The sequence below is a fragment of the Eschrichtius robustus genome, chromosome 9, assembly GCF_028021215.1.
Source record: "Eschrichtius robustus isolate mEscRob2 chromosome 9, mEscRob2.pri, whole genome shotgun sequence".
Lineage (NCBI taxonomy): Eukaryota > Metazoa > Chordata > Mammalia > Artiodactyla > Eschrichtiidae > Eschrichtius > Eschrichtius robustus.
The window spans coordinates 72,174,166-72,192,668 of NC_090832.1; the positions used below are offsets into that span (position 1 = coordinate 72,174,166).

Here is an 18,503-nt window from a genome sequence, read left to right on the forward strand (position 1 = left end):
ATTTTTAGGACTACACATGTATGTCTTTTTAACATCTTTATTGGAGTATAATTGCTTTACAATGGTGTGTTAGTTTCTGCTTTATGACAAAGCTATACGTATACATATATCCCCATATCTCCTCCCTCTTGTGTCTCCCTCCCACCCTCCCTATCCCACCCCTCTAGGTGGTCACAAAGCAGTGAGTTGATCTCCCTGTGCTATGCGGCTGCTTCCCACTAGCTATCTATTTTACATTTGGTAGTGTATATATGTACATACCACTCTCTCACTTCGTCCCAGCTTACCCTTCCCCCTACCCGTGTCCTCAAGTCTATTCTCTACGTCTGCGTCTTTATTCCTGTCCTGCCTCTAGGTTCTTCAGACCTTTTTTTTTTTTTAGATTCCATATATATGTGTTAACATACGGTATTTGTTTTTCTCTTTCTGACTTACTTCACTCTCCACAGCTAATCTTGAATGTTGTGAAGACTTTATAATCCCTACTTGCCCTTTGGGGAGACCATAGTCAGCTTTGTCTTGGATTGTATACAAACCAAGACTGGTCCTTGGGTTACCTGGGGGCAGATGGTCAGCATGCTTGGGTGGGGTATTTCCTTCTCATCATGTGCATGTTTCACTTGGAATTTGCTGTCTGGAGGGAAACATTTAGGTGAACATTTCCCTGCAGAATTAGAAGACATTTAACAGGTAATGGTGCACCTTAAACCGGGGCAGGACTTGTACCCACAGTGCTGGTGTACTTTGGAAGGAAGCACAGTCAGGCGTCCACAGCCAGGAAACTTGTCGGAGGGTCTGTTCTTCCAGCTGCTGAGGATTCACTGATACAGTCACCCTAGCTCTGAGTTTGTCCTCACCCTCTTCCCATTTCTGCTCGAGAATCAGATGGGGAAGCAAGAGGTCACAGGGGAGATTGCTAGATCTCCCTGATGGAAGGAACTTGCCATGGCTTAGAGGTCTAAGGTTCATAAGCAAAAAACTTTTATTCTCTGGGCCTTGGTTCTCTCATGGGTTATATTGGAACCAGAGAATTCTGAGTGACTCAAATGAGCTGATGAATTTGAAAGTCCATATTTGTAAGGAGTGCTTCATACACAACGTCACACTTGAAACAAAACCCAGGCCACTTTGCTATGGAGCTTGCGACCCTGTGTAACTACCCTGACCCCTACCATTGAAAGCAAGTCCGCATCTGGTATCACCAAAAATGCAGGGAGCCAGGTTTTTGTTATCTGCTCCTTCTTGGTCCTTTGCTTGACTTGTTCCAACACTGGCATTTAGGTCATGTAGAAAATTTCCAGAGTCAGCAGGTAGTGTTTCCCTATTGAGCTGTTTTGTAAGGGACAGGTGGTGTATCTGTCAAACTACAGGCACTTTAGGCCCATCAGATCAGAAATACGTAACATCGTGCTTCTTTTGACTCAAACCTAGTATCTTTAATGTGGGAAAAAACTGTATTAACCTTCACATGGGAAAGCACCCCGTGTTTATGGACAGAGGTCTATATGACTATCTGTGCTACTAGGTAATGCCCCAAAGAAAAAAACATCCTCCATCTGAACAGAACAGAGAGCGCAGAACATGCAGATCAGATATAATTACTTGAGTTTCAGAAATGGGCATTATCATTGTGGTCTCCTTGTTTATAAGGCCAGTGGCTCTCCTCGTTCTACTTGTTCTATTAAATAAGCAAAATATTCTTGAACACTTGTCATTATAACTTTGATAGTTCATTAAAAAGCAAATAATGCTATTTTATGAGAATAACTAGGGCTCGTTTAGCGTTCTCTTAAAATTTACAGGGATATACTACATTCCTATAGATCATATTGAAAGTATATTATTTTTCTTGAATAATTTTCAGGTTACTATTGGCAGTTACCCTTTAATGTGCAAATATAGGCATGCCTCAGCTATTTCTGTCCCCTACCCCAGTATACCCCACCTTAAGTCATTTTGGAGATTCCGTAAGGATATAAACAAATAAATGAAATTAAAGTGTATATAGCTATATAGAGAAATCTGCTTGAGAGAACAAAGACTTCATAAAACAAGAACCCACTTTTCATAGACTAGTAAACAGAAACCCAAATGAATTTTTGTTTCCTTCACTACAAGCCAGTTCACTCTCGTCTTCTTGGCTATGCACTTTATTTTTGTTTGTTTAATGTAAAGTGGCTTTTTCCAATTTTTCGTCTGCTCTGGAATTTGCTAATCATTAGAATCATTAGAATTAAATCTTGCTTTTTCATACTTTTTACCTGACTCACAGCCAGACATACATTTCATGTTAGACTTAGTATACACACACACACACAGAGAGAGAGAAAACAGACAGTGTTTTGGAAAACAGTACCCATCCTTACTACAAGCAGCACACTCTATTTTTCTGCTTTATTTTCTAATATTACTTATTTAAAAAATTTCCAGTTGCAACACTCTAAACTGATTTTGTGAGCCATGAATGAGTTAGTTGAAATTCTGTCCTTTTTTAAACCTGGAAAAAGACTTTTCCAGAGGTTGCTGATTTGCATTGTGTGTCCCTGGGTGACGATGAAGGCTATTGTCCCCTCTTGTCCTTTCCTCAGACTCATGCTGTCGTTCCATCAAGAACGTCTGGTGGGTACCATCATTAGATCTGCTATCCAGGCATTTCCTCCACTGATAGAAAGAAAATTTTAGGGTTTAAAAACCCCCAAAACTGTTGGTTAATAACAGAGTGTAAAGACATCCTTTTGGGGCAGCAAACACACTCTACAGGTAGAGGGCTATTTGTGTTTGGGCTGACCAGTGATTCTGAATTTGGCTTATTAAACTGTGCACATCCTGAAAAACATGAGGCAGGTCAACCAACCACTGTGTTTCCCCCAGACCTTTGTTTAAGCATTTCTCCAAACTCCTAACTCCTCAAAACCTGAATTCAAATTGTATAGTTCAGGAAAGATATAGATTCATTAACTAAACTCATTAGCGAATACCTTAATTTGGATTCCTGGCAGCAAATAGAAAATCCCATTGGATAGGTCTATTTCTTTCTTTTTTTTTTTAATCATTGACATATACTATTTTTAATACACAGTCCATATTCAAAATTTTCCAGCTGTCACAATAATGTCTTTTTAGTAATGTTTTTTCCTGTCTGGGTTCCAATCCAGAATCACACATTGCATTTATTTATTTATTTATTAATGTCTTTATTGGAGTATAATTGCTTTACAATGTTGTGTTAGTTTCTGCTGCATAACAAAGTGAATCAGCTAAATGTATACATATATACCCATATCCCCTCCCTCTTGCGTCTCCCTCCCACCCTCCCTATCACACCCCTCTAGGTGGTCACAAAGCACCGAGCTGATCTCCAGAAAGTAGGCGTAGAGGGTTAGGGCTATTTCTTTACCCCGCCTCCTCAAGCTTGACAGCATAAAACATATAAAGAAGAAGAAAACATTCACGCACAATTCCATCATCCAGAGCTGTGACCACTCTTCATATCTTTGTATGGGTCCTTTTTACTGTCTACTTTTATGTAGTTATGGTAAGTTGAAAACCAACTTGGATCCTTTATTCTAATTTAAGATTTAAAAAGAAGCGTTTCATTATGTGGTTAAAAATGTCCTAAAAGCGTTAGTAATGGCTGAATAATGCTGTATCCCACTGTGTGGACTTTCATTTACCTAACCAATCTACTCATATCAGTGGTTTATAGTTTTTCCACTGTTATAAATGGTGCGCCGCACATCTTTGTATATGAAACGCTTTTCTGGATATGGAATATTTCCTTAGGATAAATTCTCAGAAGTGGAGTCTTTGGGCAGAAGGCAGTTGAACCATATCATCAGATTCCACTAGCTGAGTCTGAGAGCTTTTGCATCGCCAGGCATCTGGGTTTTGAAAGCCTTGTTATGATGGGAGCACGGACGCTGGGCTCTCCAGGCAAACCAGAGACTTTGTGAGCCACGCATAAGTCACACCCTGGGGTATCCTTAAAATCCCTTTGCCCTTGAATAGACATGTTGTGGTCACCAACAAGGGAAAAATGTTTCTGAAGAAAACCTTGGTGTGCAGACACTTATTTTTAGGGGATGGGTGTGGTAGAATTCAAATAATCATTTCAATCTCATTTTTAGTTTTATTGCTTTGGGCTCTGTGTTCCATTAGGCTCATTATAAATAAAAGGCTTATGAATTTATTCTTGTGTTTTCAGAAACAGAAAATTTGATGTTACATTCGTATGGTTATACACAGGGTTCTGCCAAAATAGTGATTACTTTTCTTCGTTTGTATTTTTATGCACACTTTGCAAACAGCTTCCTAGCAGTCTCAGTCCAATTTTGATATACGTTATTAAATTGGCACTTTCAGAGCCTTGGATATTTTTATTTCCAACTGGGATTCGTTTTGCACGTTAAATATTTAGTCAAGGCAGAAGTTGCTGACAAATTTGGCTTTTCTTTCCTTGACATAGATTATTCTTCATTCTATGCACAAATACCAACCACGAGTCCATGTCATCCGTAAAGACTGTGGGGATGATCTTTCTCCCATCAAGCCTGTTCCATCTGGGGAGGGAGTGAAGGCATTCTCCTTTCCAGAAACTGTTTTCACCACTGTCACCGCCTATCAGAATCAGCAGGTACTGTTCTCAGAATTGGGATCTTTCTAGACGTTTAATTTCATGTACAGATTGAAAGCTAGCTCTTCTTTTCACTGTAGCTAAATGTTATGAATTTTCATAAAGCATTTGCCATGTATGACATCCAGAATATATATGTATTGTAATAACAATTATTTATGCATTATTCCCCGTGTAAAGCTACTCTAGTGAGGATTTCTTTAGACCAGAGTGTGTCTCATGACTGGCAGTGTAGATTTACTCTCCATTTTGAGACATTGAATCCTGATGTCATAATTAAAATTAGAAAGCATGTGTATTGACTAGGAAATAGACACGTAGGATATGAAAGTGAGTTGTGTCACAGGGCATGGGATTTGACAGCTCACTTTATTTTAAAGCTACCATCCATATATTATGGGAAATATTTCAGAAGCATTTATCCTATGCAGTCATTTTAGTATATATATACAAAAGGGCTATTTCTTTCAAGATATGCTTTAATTGTGATAGAGGGTGATGCATATGCTTATAGTCTGAGAGATGAGCGATTATGGAGTAATCCTTTCGTAAAATTAGAAATAATTTGAGAAGTGAAATACTTCTTTTCTATATGAATAAGTATATGTTCTTCTTTAAGGCTGTGTCAAGCTGGTGGAGAATTGAATTGAGGCAATTATTTGATCCATGCAATTCTGGCCAGTTTTCATAAGAAATAGCGATGGAGTTGAGGCTGATGTGGTCTGTGGTAGATTTTTTTTAAATTTCAATGGTCAGCAGAATTATTCTAGGTTTCCACTTCTCTTTACATTTATATACATCTCAGTTAACAATTTTAGGCTTTATAAACTCTCTGTTGTGTTTTCTGTTGTTTTAAAGCTTCTTAGGAGATTCGGACCCTGTCCTGCGCATCCTCCTTTAGGGCTGAGAGGCTCATCTGTTCTCGTCCATGTGGCGACACCTGTCCCACAGCCCAGGCTGTCCTGTCCTCTCATACTCACGTTGTCACACTTCTATACAGGCTTTTGGGAGGGAACATGAAATTAACCTTTAAAAGGGCTGGAGATAATTAGGAAGATATTCTTAAAATATGTCAGGTGTAGAAAATGAGTTTCTTTTTAAAGGAAAAATATATAATGCACGGGGAGAAAAGAGCAGAGGCATTTGTTACCCAGTTCATCTTTTTTCTCTGTCTGCCTGTCTATCTATCAGTCTCTCTCCAACACACCCAATTAACTGTATTAAAAGTGTATTTTCTACTAGCCTCTGTGATACAATAAACGAGCTACACTGGGCTTTTGGTACACGTTGGTGACTAACACCAATTCACAAATGTTGACAAATCAATTAAGAGGATGGAAAAATTAGAAGAAAAGAAAATTGATAATGAAAAACCATGTTCATTTTTTTAAACTTCCTGGCTGCTATTTTGAAGAACTTTTGGAAAATTGGTAAGCAGCCCATGCTTGGTGGCTACCAGCATGGGCTCTAAAGCCTGGGGTGCTAGCCCAGTTCTATGGCCAGTTAACCTTATGATCATAGGAAACTTAACCCAGTATAAAAGAAACATAAAATTGGGATAATAACTACATCTAAGTTGCTATGAGAATTCAATAAAATAATATGCACAAAACTCATATTACAGCATACATGGTATGCACTCAACAGATGTGATGTCAGTAATAAAAATCATTATAATAGTAATTGTGATAAACCTGTATTTAGACAAGGCACCATTATATAAATCTGTACTCTTTTTTAAAATACTATTTTAAATGAGCACTTAAGTTATTAAATGTTCTTTAAACATGATTTAAATGAACAGATAATTGAGCTATAATGAATTATAAAGAATTCTTTCAATGGCAGAGTGGCAGACATGGTGAATTACTTAGCAGACTCTTACATTATCTCATTTATAATGTAGTTTTATCCACAAACTGAGACAGTAGCATATGGAGTACACCTACCCCAGGTGTTGCACGGCTGATTGGCAGATGGTTGAGAGCATACACAGCATAATACAGGGGGATTGCAGACGACTTTCCAAGGGTGCCTTTCTTTGCCTTAGTGTCGTCCAGCAGTGTTCATTTGTCCTTGGCCAAAATGGCACAATAAGAAACAAGGATGTTCATTAACTTTGGAGATTCCACTAAACCAGGGAACACAGAAAACAAAGCATGAAGTGCTTTTTAGAAAATAGGCTGTTAACTCCTTTGGGCAAAGTGGAGATCTGGTAAGAAACAAATGGGATGTTGTTTATTAGTGTCAATTTCAGGATGGTATAACTAAAAAAAGTTGTTTTGAATGGAGAGGATTAGACCACTTGCAAAAATGTTTCCCTGAAATCTTGGGGTCTTCCTGGGCAAAAATCTGGTTGTAAGTCAACAAATTACAACTGTAGTTAAAATGAAGCCATTATTTATTTCTTCTACATATATAAGATTGAATCCCATTAGAACCTTCAAGTCATGGTTACCTCTGGTTAGACATTCACTGTAGTGCTCTGACCAGGTCACGACTCCACAGATAAAAGAGGAGATGAGAGCCATAAAGATGATTCAAGGAGAGACAAAGTTAAAGGAATGTATATTGCCTATTTCTGAAGAAGGTTAACAACATTCAAGCGTATAAATGGCTGTTAAATAAGCTGGATATTAGCTGTTCCCCATCACCACTACTGCAAGAGAAACAGACACATGTCACAGAGTTAATAAAGGGAAGAACTTTAGTTTAGAGAGATTGTCAAACAAAGGGCAAATTATCAACAGACAATTCAGAATCTCCTTCTCCAGGGATATTAAAAGCAAAGCAAGCTTTATTACAGAGCTTGAATAGAGGCGGGGGAATGTCCTTTTCATAGCAAATGAATGTCTAGATGATTTCTGAAATTTTCATGTAGCTTTGCTACTAATATAATAAAATACCTGAGAAATAGGGAAGAAGAACACAGTACATCCTCTGACAGTTAATTTTGGAGTTACTTATAGTTCTTCCATCATTTCCATTTTTAATAACCTTCCTTGACATTTATAATAAGACTTGATGTGATTTTTTTTTCTGCTCTGCAGATTACTCGCCTGAAGATAGATAGGAATCCCTTTGCCAAAGGCTTCCGAGACTCTGGGCGTAACAGGTGAGTCTTAGTGAAAAACATTCTGGCTGTGATAAATATATTTGATTTTTTATTGTGAATTTTCCATTACAAAGTAAACAGTTAAATTTACTGACATGGTTTTGAAATCACTTCTGATGAGGATTTAAATTTACTAATATCATTGAGCCTTGGATGTAACTTATTTTGGGTGTGGCATTTTGCCCATTTCTAAGGTTAATGTTGATGTGAAATGCTGGGGTGGAAACGGAAGTTCTCAGGGTGTACAGTACATGCTGCCTCTGAAGGGGCCTTGTGGAAACCTGCCCCTCAAGATCCAGGGGCTTTAATATCCCAAATCAAAATACTCTCTGCATCTGCTCTTGGTTTAGAATTTGCTTAGTGATGTCACAACTATGTATTGATCTGTCTTCGAAATAGGACAGAGACTCTTGTTCACTCAGATTTCCAACTAGAATATGAGACTACTCCTCACTGCCAAGACAGCTGATGTTCTTTGGTTTCCAAATTTGTCTTGGCTCTACTGACAGCCACACACTTGTTTATTTTTTCTGTGTCGTGTTTTATGGTGTTTGTACTAAGTGGGAGAGCTACAATAATGAATTCTACTCTATTACTTTTTATCAAAAAGCAGACCACCCTAGTCTGTGTGCCAAGAGTTTTTGAATTTATTGATATGATTCTATCCCAATACAGTTCGGTGCAAGATTTTCTAAAATAACTGTTGATAGTAATAATAGACTAACGTTCTCCAGATGCCCTTTCAGGGTAAGACTTTGACTTAAATGTTTTTAAAAGCACTGTGTTTTTAAAAAATATTTGAGACATTTTTTATCACTTTACTCCAGAAATACTTCTTGAAAACTTGGTATTGATAGGCGGTGTCTACATGAGGTCAAAATCCCTGATTATCTTATTTTAGGAACAATTTCGCTTAAAATTGTAGAGAGAAAACAATCAAGCAGTAGTACAGACTTTTAGTTCTTTCAGCTGATTAGCTGGGCAAGGTAGTGTAGACAGAGACCTTTTCTCAGAATAAACTCAAATGCTTGCAGAAAGACTTGATTTCATCTTCATACGCAATGATTCATTTAAACACCATGCAATGTGAGGGCTAAAATGTATGAGAGTGGAGTAGCCTTTAACTTAACGCAGGCAGGTCAACAAGACTGACTAATAACAGGGCTTCACTCTGTAGGAAGATTTGCAGGTATTCCTACTATACACTGTCTGCTGTATTGAGATTATTCTGTCATTTTAGATGTCTCTTTCCATGTGCAGAAAAACTTTGTTTAGCTTTTGTTATGTTGCATTAGCTCCTGGTTAACTTTGTTTTTCAGAGGAGTTTCTGAAAGTTGAATAATCTAGTAACTGGGGTGGTCACTGGTAAGGTGACTGAAGGAAGCCCCTGGGATGACTCCTTTTCTACCTTGCCAAATACTTTGATGGAATCTTCTTGTGGTTTTCGTTATAGCAGAAGAGTATTTATCTATTTATGACCCTTGCATTTCTTTCAGTGCTTTTTTTTTTTTTTTTTTAAGCAGAGAATAAATTTATTAAAACTAACTGAAACTCCAGGAGGGCAGCATTTAGGCTTGAGACTATACAGCCAGGAACTAAGTCCAGGCTCTCCTGTAGGATGGCTCTGGCAAAGACCTCACTGCTGTTGACATTGGGGGGTCACATGGCTTGTACACAGTCTTTTTTTTTTTCTTCCACTTTTATTGAGATGCAATTGACATACAGCATGCCTAAGTTTAAGGTGTACTGCATAATGATGTGACACACATCATGAAATGATGACAATAAGTTTAGTGAATTTAGTGAATCCATCATCTCATATAGATACAAAATTAAAGAAATAGAAAAACAATTTTTTTCCTTGTGATGAGAACTCTTAATTAAGATTTCCTCTCTTAATAACTTTCCTGTATAACATACAGCAGTGTTCATTATATTTATAATGTTGCACATTACTGTCAGTTCGTTTTTGAAGCAATAACTTTAAACATATTTTTAAAGGTGTATTTTGGGTAGTAGTCATAGTGGATAAGCCTATAAGTAGAAGTGAGATGATAGGATACATATTACAAGGTTTCAGGAAGAATTCTAGATAAGTCAGCACAATGAAAAGACGTTAGTTTTTAAAAATTTGATCAGTGAAAAAAACTCAGAGGCATTGGTGAAAATAAACCACTAAGTCTCTTGTTTGGTACCATGAGGTCAAATGCTAGGTCTGACAGAAATTTTTTCTTCCCTTTGGCTGTTTCAGGAGTATATAAGCATGGCATCCATGGTGCTTGCTACTGTTTATTACCTGACTCTAAGCCTTTTAAAGATTTTAATGGACATGCAAAAAATAATAAATTATGCTTTAACACTTTTTAAAGGTTGTTAAAATTAAAAATTTTTATTTTACTCCAAATGTTTAAACAATATCTTAGTATAGGAAAAACATGTTGAACTTATATGTAGCTTTCTTGTTAGTGAAATGAATAGTTTCACTTTTTTTCTCATTTAAATGACTTCTCCTGCTTATCATAGGAAAGCTCTTCAGTGCCCATTTTGGAATGCTAAATATCTATGAATCAGTATTCCCGGTTTTAAAAAAATCTGATTTTAACATTTTCCACTGATAAATGCAAAAGACACTTATAATGAAAAGAGATAATTTGGTCAGCTTTAAAGATTTCTAACTTATGTATTATTTTCCTTAAAAAAAAAAGTTATCTGTAAGACCAGGAAGGTGCGTTGGTGCTGAGAACTTGGGGGAGGGGTGATATGTTTTCATATATTAATAGAGAAAAAAGCCCATGAGAAAAAATTCAAAATATTTCTTTAATACCCCCAGTTTTCTTGCACTGTTGTTACTGCTTTTTAATACACATTCTGTTTTTATTTTTCCCTAGACATGAAATAAACAAATTATGCAGGACAAGAAAGAAACTTGGACTTGTGATTTTTTTGAACTTTATAAAACAATTTAATTAAAAATTATACCTTCCTGGCTATTTATGGTTCTGCAGTCTATTTTATAGGAATCAGTAGCTTCAGCCCTTAAAAGCTCTCCTGCAAGACATTTGTTACGTGAAGGAGAATTTATGTGCTGAGAATAGTTTCATTCTTCAGTTAGGCCTTAGGGTTGACCCTATAAAATGTTTTACTCAGGAAGGTACAAAAATTTCTTCTCTTTAAATACTTCAGGAAAAACATAACCATTTTGCTAAATAAACTTGGCCATTTGATAGCATAAATTAGCGAGGTGATAAAATGTGGAAATTGTTCAAAAGCATCTTGTATAAATTACCGTCTTGGCTACACTCCTGCAGGAGGTGTCTTTTATCTTTTCTTTAACTAGATGGGAAAAGTCTCCATTACTGGAGAAAATGAAGGCTTTTTTAAAAAAAAGTCCAGATTCAGCTAATAAATATTTTATAACTGTTTCCTGCAAAATATCTGAAATCCTTTCTAGAACTTGCAGTGTGAAACAGCAGCTTCAAGAAAAATATCAATAGGTCCAAATCAGATCACATGTAGCTCTGTCACCTTCAGAACATCCCTTTAAAGCTTAGGGTTATATATTTGGGAGGATCAATAACTTCTCCCTAAAAATTTGGTCTGTGGGTTTGTATTTGAAGCATCATAAAGTTTACACTGCTAAAGCAAATAATGCACTGATTCTCATCTCCACAGCTAATAAATTTCTAGGTCCCATAGATGCTCATGAATTACCTCTTAGTAAATTCCCCTTGAGATCACTCCAGGACTACTTTGGTATCCTGAATATTTAAAACTACAATTACGAAAACTCATCTATGTGGTTTAACAAAGCAATTTATACAAAACTGTGTCCTAACTTCTTTAGCTTAAAAAAGCTTGTTTCTAGAAAGTCATAAAAATTGAGTATTAGTACAAGCTAAAAATAGAGTAATCAGCTAAACAGCACCCAGCATTCATAAGCTGAGTATTAAATGAAACCTGCAGGTTATGTGGGGCTTTGGGACTGACCAGGCTGCCAAACTTCTCCCCAATCAATACTTTAATGTACATAAAATATTGCTGAGTCGAGTGGTCTTGGATCTGGTTTGTAGTCAGCCACAGACAGCATGTCTCATTTGGAAAAAAAATCACTTAGTGGTAAACAACTTTAGAGCTAGGAGAGGGTTTAAAGCTTTGTATTCCAATCCTCACTTTGTGGGAAACTGCAGTCCAGGGAGCTTCAAACATTTACTCAAGGTTAGTGGGCTGTAGTCACAGCCCAGTTCTCCTGATCTCCAATCCAGTGTCCTTACCACAAAACAGTCCTCTCTCTGGGGCACACTGATTCCATCCGAAGCCAGACTCTGTCCTTCATGCTCAGGGCAGCCCAGGGCAGGCAGGGGAAGATGGTTTTATCTGCACGCACAGGTCACTTACCATGGGTCTTTAGAGAGCTCTCGCCATGTTGTATAGGGGGTGTGACTCTGTGAGGGGGGTTTTCTCTAGTCTTAGCTCATAGCTCATGACTTGGGGATGGAGGGAAAGTAGCACGTGGAGTCTAAGCTATTAAAGATAGACCCTGTCTTTAATATCAGCATTAAATACAGATTATCTGTATTAAATAAAACTGTATCTGACCATCACAAGAGATGTTCGTGTGCTGTTTGGCACTCAGGAATCAGGCATTTCCTACAGTGGAGCTATATATTTCATGAAAAGCACAATGTTACCTAGATTAACAAATTGCTTAGCACTGAGATGGTTGAGGAAATAGTGGTGAGGCCTTGAGAATGTGCTAGTTGAGTGAAGGGCCTCATTTCTATGACCTGGAGGACTTAGTTATCTGATGGATGGAAGTGATGTCTGAATCACTTACGGTAGGAGATACATACATTTATTATGTATTCAGAGTAGTCACCCTTGTTTTAAAATATACATATATCCATGTAAGTAGCCCATAATGAAGTTATCCTGTCTCTTTAAGTGTCCATTCATTAAGTGTATGTAGGGGCTTTAAAATAATGTCTGATGCTGGTACTAGCTCCGTATACTGTAGCGCCCTGTGAGATCACCTTGCTGTGATCATCCTGCAGGCTGGGCTGAGAAGCCAGGGCTGCCCCCTCTTCCCCAGAGCCCACCTGGCTGCCCTGGGTGTGGTGATCATGCCTCTGAGAGAGAAGTCAGTTTTCTTTGGATGAGTGCTGTTCTCAGCTGGCTGCTGAGGCACCGAATGATGGATAGAAATGCCTCTTTACAGGGCGTGCTTTTGTGGCAGAGCTCTCCACATCCGAGGGGGAGTGGTGTAACAGGGAGAGAGGATGAGCTCCAGATCACAGCAAAGCCTTGGACTCACGGCAGCTAGGATGGACTCTCTTCACCCCAACTTCCTAGTACAAGGGGACAGCTTTTTATCCCCTGAGATCAGCTAAGTTTTATGAGAATGTTAACAGGACATCCTGGGTGGTTTCCATCCTCTTGTGCTCCTGGTGACAGAACGGTAGCTCATCTCCGAACCAATTTTTTTGTTTGTGCCAAGCTCCTCACCTGCCAATGTGAGGGGCCACTGTCAACACCAGTGGTGTTTTCTGAGCTGCTTATTATGGGTGCAAACTCCAACCGCTCCTAACTGGGCTTCTTGTGTTCACCCCCATCCTGACCCTTCCATTTAGAATGGGTTTGGAAGCCCTTGTGGAGTCATATGCATTCTGGAGACCTTCACTACGGACCCTCACCTTTGAAGATATCCCTGGAATTCCCAAGCAAGGTAAATCACAAAGTCTCCTGGGTCAGGGACTTCCCTGGTGGTCCAGTGGTTAAGACTTCACCTTCCAATGCAGGGGGTGCAGGTTCGATCCCTGGTCTGGGAGCTAAGATCCCACATGCCTCCCGGCCAAAAAACCAAAACATAAAACAGAAGCAATAGTGTAACAAATTCAATAAAGACTTTAAAAATGGTCCACATCAAAAAAAGTCTTAAAAACAAAAAACGAAAAAAAAAAAAAAAGTCTCCTGGGTCATGTATATAGCCAGGTCCTGCCTAGATGCTCAGGCACTGAAAAATGCACACGTCATTGCTTGTCCTCTGTAATGGCAACCTCATTACCAACATCCTCCCATTACAGGATCCCTCTCTTTTCTGTCTGGTATGGGGATGGGCCAGGAAAATGGCCGTTGTGGTCAAAGGTTAAGTCTTGGATGTTTTAGTCTGTTTATATATTTCATAACCTTTACTTTACCCTAAATCTCTTCTTAAAATTAGAGGTAGACTAGTTGGCCCTGGTACTAGGCATACTTCACAGATAATTGCCGATGCTGGTCTCGGTTCACCCTTTCTTGCCAGCTTCCTCTTCCTTCAGCAGAATTGCCTCTAGGCAGCGTTCTCTTGTATTTATGATGAGAAGGTCAGGCACACTGAGGCAACCTTCCCTGAGCTCCCCTTTGAGTATTTCCTACAAGCACAGGGCTGGTGTTTCCTCAGAGGGAGCAGCACGGAAAGGGATGACACTTCCTTCTCTACTTGGTAGGTAGGACTCGCAGCCCCCTCCTGCACTCAGGCATTTTACGCCTGATCCTGCCCAGCACCCCGTTGAGAATTTAGCATTGCTGGGTTTTAGATAATTATCATTGGGCAGATTGGGCTTTTAGATTATTTTGAGAAGCTATATAAAACACTGTCACTAGAGCAATGAAGGTTTTACAACCTATCCAGCCCATTGGAATTCTCTTCTCTCCCTAAGTTCCATCAAGTTGCAAACATCAATCTGTCAGCAAATCCAGAGTGGGGAGTCAGCCGCCACCACTGTTATTGATTGGATGCAGGGTTAACCCCCCTCTCTATTTCACAGGACTGTTTATTTGCTGGACCTCTGCTCTTGTGTTAGCATGTGATTCACCAAACCATTGTCTGTTTGGAAATGATATGTATACATGTAGCTGATTCACTTCGTTGTACAGCAGAAACTAACACAACATTGGAAAGCAACTATACTCCAATAAAAAAAAAATAAAGTTCTAGACCGTTGCCTTATTTCAGTAGCCCTGAGTGGTACAGTCATTGATGCACACAAGCTTGCAGTGGGAAGTTGCAAGTTTGTTTGAGGCAGGATGTGTCTTTGACCAATTTGGCTCTTTTCTTTGAATTCCTTCTTTTTTCTTGCAAGAAAATATATTGCTCCAGAGGAAGCTCTGCTGAAAGAAAGAGTAAAAGTTGGGTAGAAGTGAGGTGATGGAACTTTTGGAACAAGATACAGAGTAAGATGAAATTTATATTTTCTAAAGTTGCCAGGAAAGTCAGTATTTGTAGTGTTTATTATTAAAAAATGAGAAAACTTTGAGAAAGCTAATTGAGGGAGAAAATGTGAAAATTCTATGTGATAGTGTCCTAATATCTTCTGGGAAAAAAAAATCACTCCTTGGGGAGATAGTTTCCTTGAAAATATTGAGAAGATCTGTGTTTAAAATATTTCAGTCTGAATTCAATGAAATTACAATTCCTGAGAGCGGAGACCATCTCCTTTTCGTCTTTGTACCCGCCCCTTCTCACAAGTCCGTCTAGCTCCTGTGTACACAATTGAAAGGAAAAGATGCTCTTTACATTTCAATTTCTTCTGCAGGAAATACAGGTTCCTCCACCTTACTCCAAGGTTCTGGGAATGGCGTTGCGGCCACCCACCCTCATCTTCTGTCCGGCTCCCCTTGCTCGTCTCCAGCCTTCCATCTGGGACCCAACACCAGCCAGCTGTGTAGTCTGGCCCCGGCTGACTACTCCGCGTGCGCTCGCTCCAGCCTAACCCTCAACCGGTACAGCACGTCCTTAGCCGAGACCTACAACAGGCTGACCAATCAGACGGGCGAGACCTTCGCCCCGCCCAGGACTCCCTCCTACGTGGGCGTGAGCGGCAGCGCCTCGGTGAACATGTCCATGGGCGGCACGGATGGGGACACCTTCAGCTGCCCACAGACCAGCTTATCCATGCAGATTTCTGGGATGTCCCCCCAGCTCCAGTACATCATGCCTTCACCCCCCAGCAACGCCTTTGCTGCTAACCAGACACACCAGGGTTCCTATAACACGTTCAGGTTACACAGCCCCTGTGCCTTGTATGGATATAACTTCTCCACATCCCCCAAACTGGCTGCCAGTCCTGAGAAAATTGTTTCTTCCCAAGGAAGTTTCTTGGGGTCCTCACCGAGTGGGACCATGACGGATCGGCAGATGTTGCCCCCCGTGGAAGGAGTGCACCTGCTTAGCAGTGGGGGTCAGCAGAGTTTCTTTGATTCTAGGACCCTAGGAAGCTTAACTCTCTCATCATCTCAAGTGTCTGCACATATGGTCTGATGAAGCCTTTAAGTTAAACTACATTGGAATCTGGCTAATGTATATTCTTTCTTCGTTTTCCTTGTCTTTTCTTTCTGGAAAGAAATATGAAAAGAAACTTATCAGTAGCTTGTAAAATGTACATATAATAGAAAATGAAGGCTCACTGAGTTTTTTTGACTTTCTCATGGTGAGATTGTAATTATCTTTGGTACATATGTATACTGTATATGGCATGTGGAGTTTTGCAGCCTACAAAACCACATCCTCCCTCTATTTTTCCCCCAGTTACACAGAGTATTGGCATAAATGTAGTATGTTTAACCAAAGTTCTCATACTTTTTAAAAAACCAAACAGCAAACTTAAAACTTGGCAATGACACTAACCAGACTAAGACGTATAACTTAATTTATCAGGAAAATGCTCTACACAGTTTCCTACTTGAGGGTTGATAACCAGCAGTAACCAGCACACAGAGTCTTGTGATTTCTGTTATTCTTGGGCACAATGTGAGAACCTAAGTCAGTAGAAGTCTTAGTAATAGTACTGAGGTATTTGTAATCATGAAGGATTAGCTTTTGTGTTCCTACTTGCTCTTATTTATCACAGATATTAGGTGACTTTGGTCCTATGAAAATTCATAATCCATAATAATTACTTTCTTAAGGAAAATGGAAAGAAAGGCTTGTGATTTTTTCACTTTCTATTGGACATGTAAGAGGTATTTATTCATCTGCAGAGAATAAATTTCCAGTTATTTTGGATTTTTTGCTCATTTTATTTAGTATCAAGTAGACTATTAAAGAATGTCCTATAGACATTTTTAAATTCCAGTTTTCACCAGGGGAGGAATATATGATATGACTGGAATGGCAAAAAGAAAATAAATCCACCTCAAATTCTTTGATTCCAATGAGAAATGTCTAGCTTTTTAAATCAAGAAGAATAATATTGTTAGCTATCCCTTAGGATTTTATAGTGTTGTTGTTTTTTTTTAATTCAGGATTTTTTTCCATCTTGCTTTGCGATTCCTGACCCATGGTCTATAAGTAAGGGAAAAAGGCATTTATGCTACTTATTTATGTCTCATAACTCCTACAAATTGAAACCTTCCCCCCTCCTGAACCTTGTCCCTTTGTCTGAGTCTTTCTCAAAACAGATAGATTCTAGGCCTTCATGGTGTTAAATAACGCTGTAAGGAATTTCAGGGGGTTATCTCCAGCAATCTGTCTTTTGGGGGTTGCAGTGCAAAGGCCAAAGCCCATTACTATAAAGTTCCTCTTGGAAGACTAAGGAGGAAGATACCAATTATGATAAAGGAGCTGTAAAACTTTTAACCTCAACATCATTTTTAACCTCGAAACTGAAAAAAAAAAAAACGAAAACAGCATTATTTTTTAAAAAACCCTAAAACAATGTATACAGGGTTTCGAAGCATGTAGTAACTTTGATAGCACATAATGAGATGAATAGGAAAGGCTAAGAATGCAAGGTGAAGAGCATTACCATATGTCTATTGAGGATAAAATCATGTGTCTGTCCACTGACTCACGACATTTCATATATTTGCCAAGCGAAAGCAGTGTGTTTCAGTGCTAAACAGAATGGCTTTAACCCATCCCTAGGTTAGATGGGGCTAGGGCAAAGCTCCTGGTTTGCTTCTTTACTTGAAAACAACATGGCTGTTACATCTTGAGGGAGATTACTATTTAAACAGTATTTGCACAGAATGTGACTCTGTTTATATATACTGATAAATTTCCTCATGGGTTCTCTAACAGTTTGTCAAATTAGTATTGATCTTTAAATTTAAAATTAGCATGAAGACACATGACATATATCCAATAGGTAGATCTACATAAGATGTTTGTGTATGGTATTAATAACTTGACAAAGATTTGGGAAAAGTCCTTATTATGAGTACATCCCAGCCTCAGTGCTTGGTATAATTTAAGGAGAACAAGAGAGTTTTCCATCCGGAGAAAACAGAGAAAGTAATGATCTGTACCTATATGCATTAATAAGAAGAGAATTTTCCTTTTTGCTCTTTGTGATTTGAGATGACACCGCAATACAAGTAGAATTTTTAATTAATCTTTTCTTTTCGATTTAGCAATATTGTACAAATGCTGTTTCCTTTAGGTTTTACTGTAAATATTAATCATCATGTCACTTCAAAGACTAGCCTTTTATCATTATATTAAATGACATACAGGCATTGATAATTATAATTATATATCTGTATTTTATTAAAAAATGCTTAAGAAATTATATATTAAAGTGTGTTACTAAACCCTTTTATGGCTTTGGAGGGGAATCATTTGAAGTGTCTATAAATGTTGTTCCAAGAATAGGCCCACACATGCATACTCCAAACACAAATTTGGTAGCTTATGATTACAAGGCATGGGGAAATGGGCCTGGTATTCATTTCTGATGTGTTAAATATAATTTCTTGGTGCCTTGACCATGTCATTGA

General features: G+C 38.6%; 1 protein-coding gene across 1 annotated transcript in view; it reads left to right on the top strand.

Moving 5' to 3' along the window:
- Window positions 1-18,204, top strand: part of TBX18 (T-box transcription factor 18) — a 29,510-nt gene extending 11,306 nt beyond the window's left edge. The window contains exons 5-8 of the mRNA XM_068551525.1: window positions 4,466-4,633; window positions 7,684-7,748; window positions 13,376-13,470; window positions 15,320-18,204. Of these exons, the coding sequence (XP_068407626.1) occupies window positions 4,466-4,633; window positions 7,684-7,748; window positions 13,376-13,470; window positions 15,320-16,044 (1,053 nt within the window). The 3' untranslated portion in view covers window positions 16,045-18,204. The remainder of the gene's footprint in view (window positions 1-4,465; window positions 4,634-7,683; window positions 7,749-13,375; window positions 13,471-15,319) is intronic.
- The last annotated feature ends 299 nt before the right edge of the window (window positions 18,205-18,503 follow it).